Source organism: Pleurodeles waltl, chromosome 2_1, assembly GCF_031143425.1.
Source record: "Pleurodeles waltl isolate 20211129_DDA chromosome 2_1, aPleWal1.hap1.20221129, whole genome shotgun sequence".
NCBI classification, from domain to species: domain Eukaryota; kingdom Metazoa; phylum Chordata; class Amphibia; order Caudata; family Salamandridae; genus Pleurodeles; species Pleurodeles waltl.
Genome location: NC_090438.1, coordinates 28,740,703 through 28,752,162, shown reverse-complemented (window position 1 = coordinate 28,752,162; position 11,460 = coordinate 28,740,703). Strand labels below are relative to the sequence as shown.

Here is an 11,460-nt window from a genome sequence, read left to right as displayed (position 1 = left end):
CATTCTTGTGGTGGAAATCCAGCTGTGGTCATGATACGGCGGTCGGCCAGTAGCGGTGGCGACGGTCTTTTGGCAGGCTTCTCTGCAGCGGTAGGCGTTTTTTACCACCAATATAACAATGTGGGCCTATATGTGCTTGCGTTAGTGAAGATTTATGACGTTCATGAATTTTCAAGAATTTACAGAATTAGAAATGGAATCCTTACTTGCACAAAAAGTTTGTGACCTGTATTTTATTGTGAATAAATATGCATGAGTCTGTTTGCTCAAGTTAAAAGTCAAGTCTCTCGGTCAGTCTGCATCAGTCTGTTTGTTTCTGTCAGTCTGTGGGTCTATCTGGTGGTTACTCCCCCGGTCAGTCAGTCTCTGAGGCCGGAGGGTCCCTCAGACTGATCTCCCCGGGCCGCACACTCTGGGCCCGGTTCATGTGCGTCTCTCCCGGCCCCGTCACTGCTCCAGGCTGCGTGAACCTCTCTCTCTTCACGCTTCCGGTCTGCCCCGGAAGTGCTCGTTTTGCTGCCGGAAGTTAGATGTTTGGCTTCCGGTTCGCGGGGGGGCGCGGAGTTTGAAATGTGTTGAGTCTATAGAGGGTCCGGTGCCGCCCCCTTTGTCTCCGCGCAGCCCCCCCGGACCCGTGACCCCTCCTAGGGAGAGTCCCCCGGCCTCGCACCCCCAGGGGGAGCCCACCCCCCTCTCCTGGGCCCGGCACAGCGCCCCGAAGCCCCCATGGACGCCGAGACGCAGCAGCTCTTCGCCCGGGTCTCCCGCCGGCTGGGCTGGGGCCCGAGCAGCGACCTGCGGGGGGAGGAGCAGCGGGTGAGGAGGGGCCCGGGGGGGGGGGCTGTGAGGGGTACCCTGGGGGGGGGGCAGCGGGTGAGGAGGGGGGGGGGGCTGTGAGGGGTACCCTGGGGGGGGGGGGGCAGCGGGTGAGGAGGGGGGGGGCTGTGAGGGGTACCCTGGGGGGGGGGGGACTGTGAGGGGTACCCTGGGGGGGGGCAGCGGGTGAGGAGGGGGCCGGGGCTGTGAGGGGTACCCTGGGGGGGGTGGTTAATGTACCCCGGGGGGGCTGTGAGGGTATCTGCGGGGGGCAGCGGGTGAGGAGGGGGGCGGGGCTGTGAGGGGTACCCTGGGGGGGGGGGCAGCGGGTGAGGAGGGTCCCGGGGGGGGGGGCTGTGAGGGGTACCCTGGGGGGGGCAGCGGGTGAGGAGGGGGGCGGGGCTGTGAGGGGTACCCTGGGGGGGGGGGGCAGCGGGTGAGGAGGGGGCCGGGGGGGGGACTGTGAGGGGTACCCTGGGGGGGGGGGGGCAGCGGGTGAGGAGGGGGGCGGGGCTGTGAGGGGTACCCTGGGGGGGGGGGCAGCGGGTGAGGAGGGGGCCGGGGCTGTGAGGGGTACCCTGGGGGGGGGGGGCAGCGGGTGAGGAGGGGGCCGGGGCTGTGAGGGGTACCCTGGGGGGGGGGGGGGCAGCGGGTGAGGAGGGGGCCGGGGCTGTGAGGGGTACCCTGGGGGGGGGGGGCAGCGGGTGAGGAGGGGGCCGGGGGGGGGGGGACTGTGAGGGGTACCCTGGGGGGGGGGGGGACTGTGAGGGGTACCGGGGGGGGGGTGGTTGTTAATGTATCCCGGGGGGGCTGTGAGGGTATCTGCGGGGGTAGCGGGTGAGGAGGGGGGCGGGGCTGTGAGGGGTACCCTGGGGGGGGGGGGGGGCAGCGGGTGAGGAGGGGGCCGGGGGGGGGACTGTGAGGGGTACCCTGGGGGGGGGGGGCAGCGGGTGAGGAGGGGGGCGGGGCTGTGAGGGGTACCCTGGGGGGGGGCAGCGGGTGAGGAGGGGGGCGGGGCTGTGAGGGGTGCCCCGGGGGGAGCCGTGAGAATACATGGGGGGGGGGGATGGTGTCTGTCCCCAAACCTTCCCCCGCCCGTGTCCCACCGATGAGCTGCACAAGCCAGACCTCTTGTGTCACATTCATATTCTTTCAGTTTATTCTTTCAGTTCTTGAAGCATTTTTTTTAAAACACCAACAATACATTGTTAATAGAGAGTGAAGTCGGGCGGTCGGTGCCCGTCCCCGCCGAGGACGGTGTCTGTGCCGAGCTGGGGCTCGGGGGGTCTCCTGCGCCCCTCACCGGCTCCTTTAGGGGACACCGACCCAACCCGAGAATAAGCCCCCACAGCTTGTTACACTCAATGAAGCTACATAAAGTGGACACTTCAGCTCCAGGTCCCTCGTGTCCGCTGCGGCAGGATCGGCGGCCGCCGGTATCTTTTTGCTGTTGGTGCGTTTGTGCCACAAAATCTTAAAAAGCGACATAACAGTAGCCGGCATTTCAGTTCTGTAAAAGTGCGACTTTGTTTCTTAGCTCCCTACCTCCGGTCAAGCATCGTTCAGGGGTGTGTCGGGTCATGCATGATTGCTAAAGGACAAAATGTTTTCATTTATTTGGATTGTAGCACATGAGGGTGAAGAAGATCTCAGAGAGCCTCACGTTCATATCGTATAAAACATAGCGCATAGAGACACATATAAAAAGAAGCACCTTCCTGGGTTTTTACCGTAAGAGGTGTGTGGGGCCTGGAGCTAGCTTAATATGGTTAAAGGGACATAGCATGCAGTTGATAAGGTTTCATCTTTTAAAAGGCAGTGCCTTGATGTTGATGCGCTTACATGGATAAACAAAGAGCAAACACATTTGCAAAACGATATCTTTCTAAAGCATTGCCTTGACCCAGATCAGCATTTTCCAAGCTGTGGGTCTGGACCCACAGGTGAGATTAATACCCGATTTTTTCGTGAGTTGCGAAAGTCCGAGCGTTCAAAAATAAGCCCTCCTCATGTCTATTTAAATTAGGAGGGTCGCAAAAGTTTGTCTTTATGAAAAGTGTATTGTGGTTCTAAAAAGTGTGGGGAACTCTGATCTAGTTGCAATTGTTACAATAACTTAAGATGATATACGATAGTGCGGGAATATCAAGCATTGACGAATTTGTCAAGTGAGTGTGATTTCAGGCTACGTTCAAATAAGTTGAAAGATTTCAACTGTCTGATGGATACTAATTGGAAGTTCAATATCTTAAGTGCCCGATCGAGACTACAGGTAGCGAAGGTACATTTCTTAAAACGTTTGCTCTTGAGCCGAAGTTTAGCTTTGCTTCTAGTCATGCAGAATCCCCCCCGATATGACCGGTTTAATCGCAGTATACTTGGGGATATTCAGGTGTAGTACATTATAGCTTGAACACTTTTGTAAACGCACATTGCCTCATTTCGGAGTTGTTTTAACGAGGTGTGCCATTATTGTTCTTTAAGTTTGTCACCATCCTGCCTGCAGCCTGCAAAATCGCCTTTTGAAGTTTAAGCCTTTTCTTTGGTAGTCCGTTTAGGAGAGCATTTCCATAGTTAAGACGGGAATGATTGCAAGCAGTTTTTATGTCATTTAGTGGTAAGAAAGGTTTACAGTTGCAGAGAAATGAGTTGACATAAGTCCCTATGACCATATTCCTGACGTGGGTCTTTCCTGTCTAGTTTAATTCCCAGGCATTTGACAGAGTCTGCAGTTTGAGGTTGAAAGGAAACAGATCGAAATTCATTTATCCAATACCTGTTCAGCTGGAATTAGGTTTTTGAGTACAGTAAGATAAATTATATTTTAATTCATTTAGTCATAGTTCTTAATCTTTTTGCCCTTTTTGAAAGTTGGTTGTGTGAAGGATAAACTTATGTGATCAGCATCAACAGATATTCTAAGGTGTAACTGAGTATTGTGTTTGTAGAGATGATACTGAACCCCAAGACTGATCATAAGTGTTCTGTGTGGTTCAGTTTAGATATTGGAAATTTAGTGCCAAGACTGACCCTGGGCTCCCAATTTTAACACACTGATATTTGTTTTCAAGGTATGATTTGGACCATTTTAGTGCATGTCATTAATTCCAAAACTTTCTTCGAGAGTGTGGAGGAGTATTTCGTGGTCCATTGTATAGAAGGCAGAGTTGTCATCCTACCAAGTTGCCGTTTGTGCTCTAATTTTCTCTTTTGTCTCCACCCTCTTCTTATACCTAGTTCTCTGCCACTTTTCCTCTTTAGTCCTACGTTTCTTTGCAAGTGTTATCCACACTTGTCTCTCTTGTCATCCCTCTCCTGGACCATAAGCTCCCTCAGGTCTACAATCTTCCCTCTTGTCCTCTCCATCTTTCACCCATTTGTAGTCCTCGTGCCCCTCCTCCTCCAGTCTCACATTTACTCCCTTTTTCTCCTGGTTTTCTTACTTGTCTTTCTGTTATTGTTCTCCAGCTGTCCCCAGTCTTTACTTCTCATCTTTCCCTCTCCTTGTCCCACAATTACCCGGTTTGTTCTCAGGTTTTCCATCTTGTACCCCCAGTTTTACTTACCATGCCTCCCTCACACTGCACAGCTGTTAATACATTTTTGCAGTCTTTGTAGAGACAGTGGCATCTTCCACTTGGACGAGTGCATGTGAGAGGTTAGCTGTCGGAGGCGAGCTGGGAGTCCTTTGAGATATCTGTGCGTTAGTCTGTAGATGACAGCTACAGGGGTCAGTTATACCAACAAACGATGCAGCGGTTATTTGATCGCACAGAAAGTGGGAGAGGGTACAACTTAAGGTTTGACAGCTATTAAATCAAATATATGAACTGTAGGATAGGTAGCAGGGGTGTGGAATTATTATAGCCTGACTCCCAGGACATATAGTTTGGGGTCAATACAACAAGTTGTCATGTTTATTTTGTCCTTAGGACAAGTAGGACCAACCCCCTGCAGCACAAACCCTTTGGTTGCCAGTTAACAGTACCACATTATGTATTAAGGAAGGACATTGCCTGCAGTTAAGCTAATATTTGTGTCCATATGGTAATGCTGTTCAAACTTGTACTTATGGATCAGTAATGCAAAGCCTTTCTTATTAGGATGAGCACTCTGAGGCAATGTTGTAAGCTTGGATTGTACCACCAACAGTGGTTCCATTTTAACAGTGTGCGCGCACTTGCAATGTCTAACAATGTGAGTCTACATATAATGCTCTCTGGTTAGATGCAAATATCTGCATAAGCTTGAAAGCAAGATTGATGATCCTTTGCCTTCAAAATAAAATGTACACAAAAAAATGCAACTAGGAAAAACATGTTTTGTTCAACTACTGTGAAATTTTAGGTTCCTTTTCTTTGAAGCATCATTTGAAAATGTGTAGTTTGAAAGTATTAAAAAAAAAAAGTTATTATGGAAAATTGGCGCAACCAGGTTCAACAAGATTGTGGGAAACCGAAAAATAAACACGCATTGGTAAAGCCAATAGGTCCGAATTTGGTGGTCATCCTTTTGGTTTTGTCAATACAGGTCCTGATTTGACATGGTTTTTATAAAAATTTCATTGTTGTGGGTGCTGCAGAGCCATCACCATTATAACAATCATTGGCCTCAAAAAGCACACATTGCTACAGTAGCCCCTGAACAAAACTACTTTGTGTGCCAATATACTCCTTGTGAAAGAGCAGAAGTCAAATGATAGAGAGGGGTAGAATTTAAATAAAAACAAACGGTCTTGGTTAACTTGGACCTAATTAGGGGTGCGACCCTTGACCCAAGGGTAGGTCGCTCCCCCTGCCGCTCCTCCAAGTTCCCGAGTTCCTGTGTTCCTGAGACCCACCTAACTGTAAGTACCCCCCTCCTCCCAGCCCCTCGCCCTGCCCCGCGCCACTCACCTTCTCTCCTGCTCCTGCTTCTTTTCCTCCTCTCTGTCTCTTCCTCCTCGCTCCCCCTCTGCAATCTTCTTCTGTGTTCTTCTGTTCTTCCCTTCTGTTCTTCTGTTCTTCCCTTCTGTTCTTCTGTGTTCTTCCGGTCTTCTGTGTTCTTCTTCTCTGTTCTTCTCTGTGCTTCTGTGTTCTTCTTCTCGGTTCTTCTGTGTTCTTCTGTGTTCTTCTCTGCTCTTCTCTGCTCTTCTCTGCTCTTCTCTGCTCTTCTCTGCTCTTCTCTGCTCTTCTCTGCTCTTCTCTGCTCTTCTCTGCTCTTCTCTGCTCTTCTCTGCTCTTCTCTGCTCTTCTCTGCTCTTCTCTGCTCTTCTCTGCTCTTCTCTGCTCTTCTCTGCTCTTCTCTGCTCTTCTCTGCTCTTCTCTGCTCTTCTCTGCTCTTCTCTGCTCTTCTCTGCTCTTCTCTGCTCTTCTCTGCTCTTCTCTGCTCTTCTCTGCTCTTCTCTGCTCTTCTCTGCTCTTCTCTGCTCTTCTCTGCTCTTCTCTGCTCTTCTGCTCTTCCGGTCTTCTGCTCTTCCGGTCTTCGGCTCTTCCGGTCTTCGGCTCTTCTACCTCCTCCGTCTTCTTCCCCCGAGCCTGCCCTCCTGCTCCTTCCTCATCCCCCTCCCTCACTCGCCTCCCCCTCTCTCACCCCTAGCTAACCCGTTCGCTATCTACCTCCCTCACTCCTCCTATCTTCCTATCTCTCTAGCTCCCTATCTCACTATCTAACTCCCCCACTCTCCACCTCCTCCTACCTACCTATCTGTATCTATCTATTTCCCTATCTATCGACTTCTCTATCTATTTTCTCTATCTATTTTTCTATCTCTCCCCCCCTCCCGCCACCCCCTCTACTACCTATCTCCCTATCCTCTCACTCTACCTCTCTCCCTCACCCACCTCTACAACCCCCCCTCCCCTATCTTCACAACCCTACTCCTATCTCTCTCCCTAATCTCCAAACCTCCTAACACTCACCCTCCTCCACCCTAAACCCCCTCCCCCAGCTCCTCTCACTCTACCTGTCCCCCCCCCTCCCTCGCGCTTTCCCGCCGCGACCTCCTGCACGCCCCCGCCCCCCAGCTCCCATTCGCCCCCAGCTGACCCCTCCCCCCCCTCCTACCTCTTATGGCGGCCGCTGCGCGACAGTGGTAGCGACCCTTGACCCAAGGGTAGGTCGCTCCCCCTGCCGCTGCAGCTCCTCCAAGTTCCCGAGTTCCTGTGTTCCTGAGACCCACCTAACTGTAAGTACCCCCCTCCTCCCAGCCCCTCGCCCTGCCCCGCGCCACTCACCTTCTCTCCTGCTCCTGCTTCTTTTCCTCCTCTCTGTCTCTTCCTCCTCGCTCCCCCTCTGCAATCTTCTTCCCTTCTGTTCTTCTGTTCTTCCCTTCTGTTCTTCTGTTCTTCCCTTCTGTTCTTCTGTGTTCTTCCGGTCTTCTCTGTTCTTCTCTGTGCTTCTGTGTTCTTCTTCTGTGTTCTTCTGTGTTCTTCTGTGTTCTTCTGTGTTCTTCTGTGTTCTTCTGTGTTCTTCTGTGTTCTTCTGTGTTCTTCTGTGTTCTTCTGTGTTCTTCTGTGTTCTTCTCTGTTCTTCTGTGTTCTTCTCTGTTCTTCTCTGTTCTTCTCTGTTCTTCTCTGTTCTTCTCTGTTCTTCTCTGTTCTTCTCTGTTCTTCTCTGTTCTTCTCTGTTCTTCTCTGTTCTTCTCTGCTCTTCTCTGCTCTTCTCTGCTCTTCTCTGCTCTTCTCTGCTCTTCTCTGCTCTTCTCTGCTCTTCTCTGCTCTTCCGGTCTTCTGCTCTTCCGGTCTTCTGCTCTTCCGGTCTTCTGCTCTTCCGGTCTTCTGCTCTTCCGGTCTTCTGCTCTTCCGGTCTTCGGCTCTTCTACCTCCTCCGTCTTCTTCCCCCGAGCCTGCCCTCCTGCTCCTTCCTCATCCCCCTCCCTCACTCGCCTCCCCCTCTCTCACCCCTAGCTAACCCGTTCGCTATCTACCTCCCTCACTCCTCCTATCTTCCTATCTCTCTAGCTCCCTATCTCACTATCTAACTCCCCCACTCTCCACCTCCTCCTACCTACCTATCTGTCTATCTATCTATTTCCCTATCTATCGACTTCTCTATCTATTTTCTCTATCTATTTCTCTATCTCTCCCCCCTCCCGCCACCCCCTCTACTACCTATCTCCCTATCCTCTCACTCTACCTCTCTCCCTCACCCACCTCTACAACCCCCCCTCCCCTATCTTCACAACCCTACTCCTATCTCTCTCCCTAATCTCCAAACCTCCTAACACTCACCCTCCTCCACCCTAAACCCCCTCCCCCAGCTCCTCTCACTCTACCTGTCCCCCCCCTCCCTCGCGCTTTCCCGCCGCGACCTCCTGCACGCCCCCGCCCCCCAGCTCCCATTCGCCCCCAGCTGACCCCTCCCCCCCCTCCTACCTCTTATGGCAAGCCCGTCTGCGCCCGTCTGCGCCCGTCCGCGCCTGGCCCGCGCCCAGCGCCACGACCCCTGGTCCCCAGCTCCCCCAAGCCCCGCTGATCCGCTACGACCCCACCACCCTCCACGCCCTCAACCCAGGGCGCTCCAAAACCTGCTTCCTAGCTCACCCCAAACGCACCCATGGACCCTTCGCCTGCAACTCCTGCAAACGCATCTTCCACCACGCAACTACCACGACCACAAGCCCACGCGCCATCAACCACCTCAAGTGCATCCTGGTCAACGCTCGTTCCGTCCACAAGCACGCCGTTGAACTTTGGGACCTCCTGGACTCCACAGCCCCGGACGTCGCCTTCATCACGGAGACATGGATGAACGCCTCCTCTGCTCCAGACATCGCTACCGCCATCCCCGAAGGCTACAAGATCTCCAGAAAAGACCGCACCAACCAAGTAGGAGGAGGTGTCGCCATCATCTTCAAAGACTCCATCAGCGTCACCACCTCCACCGAAGACCCCCCCCCTCGCCGCTGAACACCTGCATTTTCAGATTCGCACCGACCCAAGGACCACCCTCAGAGGATCCCTCGTCTACCGTCCTCCCGGACCTCGCGCCTCTTTCAGCGACGCCATCGCCGACTTCATCTCCCCGCACGCCCTCGCCTCACCGGACTACATCCTCCTAGGCGACCTCAACTTCCATCTGGAACAAAACAACGACCCCAACACCACCACCCTGCTCGACAACCTCGCCAACCTCTGCCTCAAACAACTGGTGAACACCGCCACCCACATCGCCGGACACACGCTCGACCCTATCTTCTCCGCCAGCAAACACGTCTTCTTCAGCCACACCTCTGCCCTACACTGGACCGACCACAGCTGCGTCCACTTCACATTCCGACGCGAGACCTCCCACCTCCGCACTCAACCCATCCCTCGTCGACAGTGGAACAAGATCCCTGAAGAGCAACTCTTCTCCGCTCTCGCCGCCAACCAACCCACCCTCACCACCGACCCCAACGATGCAGCTCTCAACCTCACAAACTGGATCTCCAACTGCGCTGACAACCTTGCTCCCCTCAAACGCACGCATCGACAGACCAACACCAAAAAACCTCTCTGGTTCTCTGACACCCTCAAAGAATCAAAGAAAACTTGTCGTGCCCTTGAGAAGGCCTGGCGCAAGGACCACACCGCTGACAACATGACCGCCCTCAAGAACGCTACACGCGAACACCACCACCTGATCCGCACTGCCAAAAGGAACTTTTTCACCGACAGACTAAACAAAAACAGCCACAACAGCAGAGAACTCTTCAGCATCGTCAAAGAGTTCTCCAACCCCAGCGCCAGCGCCAACGCCGTCACGCCCTCACAGGATTTGTGCGAATCCCTCGCCACTTTCTTCCATCGCAAGATCAGCGACCTCCACGACAGCTTCGGACACCAGACCCAACCATACACCACTGAACCCGCTTCCCCGGACATCACCCTCAACAACTGGACCCACATCAACACGGAAGAAACCAAATCCATCATGAACTCTATCCACTCCGGCGCCCCTTCGGACCCCTGCCCGCACTTCATCTTTAACAAAGCCGACGACATCATCGCCCCGCACCTCCAGACCGTCATCAACTCTTCTTTTTCTTCTGCTACCTTCCCCGAATGCTGGAAGCACGCTGAAGTCAACGCCCTACTAAAGAAACCTACGGCTGACCCAAGCGACCTGAAAAACTTCCGCCCCATCTCTCTTCTACCTTTCCCAGCCAAGGTAATAGAAAAGACCGTCAACAAACAGCTGACCACCTTCCTGGAAGACAACAACCTGCTCGACCCTTCACAAACCGGATTCCGAACCAACCACAGCACGGAAACCGCCCTCATCTCAGTCACAGACGACATCAGAACCCTGATGGACAACGGTGAAACAGTCGCCCTCATTCTCCTCGACCTCTCGGCTGCCTTTGACACCGTCTGTCACCGCACCCTAATCACCCGCCTACGCTCCATCGGGATCCAAGGCCAGGCCCTGGACTGGATCGCCTCCTTCCTCGCTAACCGCTCCCAAAGAGTTTACCTCCCTCCGTTTCGCTCAGAACCCACCAAGATCATCTGCGGCGTACCTCAAGGCTCATCGCTCAGCCCGACACTCTTCAATGTCTACATGAGCCCCCTCGCCGACATCGTACGCAAGCACGACATCATCATCACCTCCTACGCCGACGACACTCAACTTGTACTCTCCCTCACCAAGGACCCCGCCAGCGCCAAGACCAACCTACAAGAGGGTATGAAGGACGTCGCAGATTGGATGAGGCTCAGCCGCCTAAAGCTGAACTCTGAAAAAACGGAAGTCCTCATCCTCGGCAACACCCCGTCCGCCTGGGACGACTCCTGGTGGCCCACGGCCCTCGGCACCGCACCGACCCCCGCAGACCACGCCCGCAACCTCGGCTTCATCTTGGACCCTCTTCTCACCATGACCAAGCAAGTCAACGCCGTGTCCTCCGCCTGCTTCCTCACTCTCCGCATGCTCCGCAAGATCTTCCGCTGGATCCCCGCCGACACCAGAAAAACCGTGACCCACGCCCTTGTCACGAGTCGCCTGGACTACGGCAATACCCTCTACGCCGGGACCACCGCCAAACTCCAAAACCGCCTGCAACGCATCCAAAACGCCTCGGCCCGCCTCATCCTCGACGTACCCCGCAACAGCCACATCTCCGCACACCTGAGACACCTGCATTGGCTCCCAGTCAGCAAAAGGATAACCTTCCGTCTTCTCACCCACGCACACAAAGCCCTCCACAACAAGGGACCGGAATACCTCAACAGACGCCTCAGCTTCTACGTCCCCACCCGCCCCCTCCGCTCCGCTGGCCTCGCACTTGCTGCCGTCCCTCGCACCCGCCGCTCCACGGCGGGTGGGAGATCTTTCTCCTTCCTGGCGGCCAAGACCTGGAACTCCCTCCCCACCAGCCTCAGGACCACCCAGGACCACTCCGCTTTCCGGAGACTCCTAAAGACTTGGCTGTTCGAGCAGCGATAACCCCCCCTTTCCCCCCTAGCGCCTTGAGACCCGCACGGGTGAGTAGCGCGCTTTATAAATGTTAATGATTTGATTTGATTTGATTTGATTCTCAAAGACAGTCAGAAAAGTGCACCCATGGCATATGTCCTTGCATTAGTTCAGATAAACTGCTTTCATGGGTTCACAAGAATTTGGAGAAGGAGGGAGTGTAGGAAGTTGGCTCTGTATGTGCTATTTCAAAGTAAGGAATAG

The 11,460-nt window shown here is 53.9% G+C and overlaps 1 protein-coding gene across 2 annotated transcripts in view; it reads left to right on the top strand.

The window, feature by feature from the left end:
* Positions 1-528: 528 nt before the first annotated feature.
* Positions 529-11,460, top strand: part of GCNA (germ cell nuclear acidic peptidase) — an 87,533-nt gene continuing 76,601 nt past the window's right edge. Inside the window, exon 1 of one of the 2 annotated variants that reach the window (XM_069208975.1) lies at positions 529-816. In XM_069208975.1, coding sequence (XP_069065076.1) covers positions 727-816 — 90 coding nt within the window. In that variant the 5' untranslated portion in view covers positions 529-726. Of the gene's footprint in view, positions 817-2,771; positions 3,098-11,460 lie in introns of those variants that run through there. The other variant, XM_069208993.1, reaches the window with a different exon arrangement.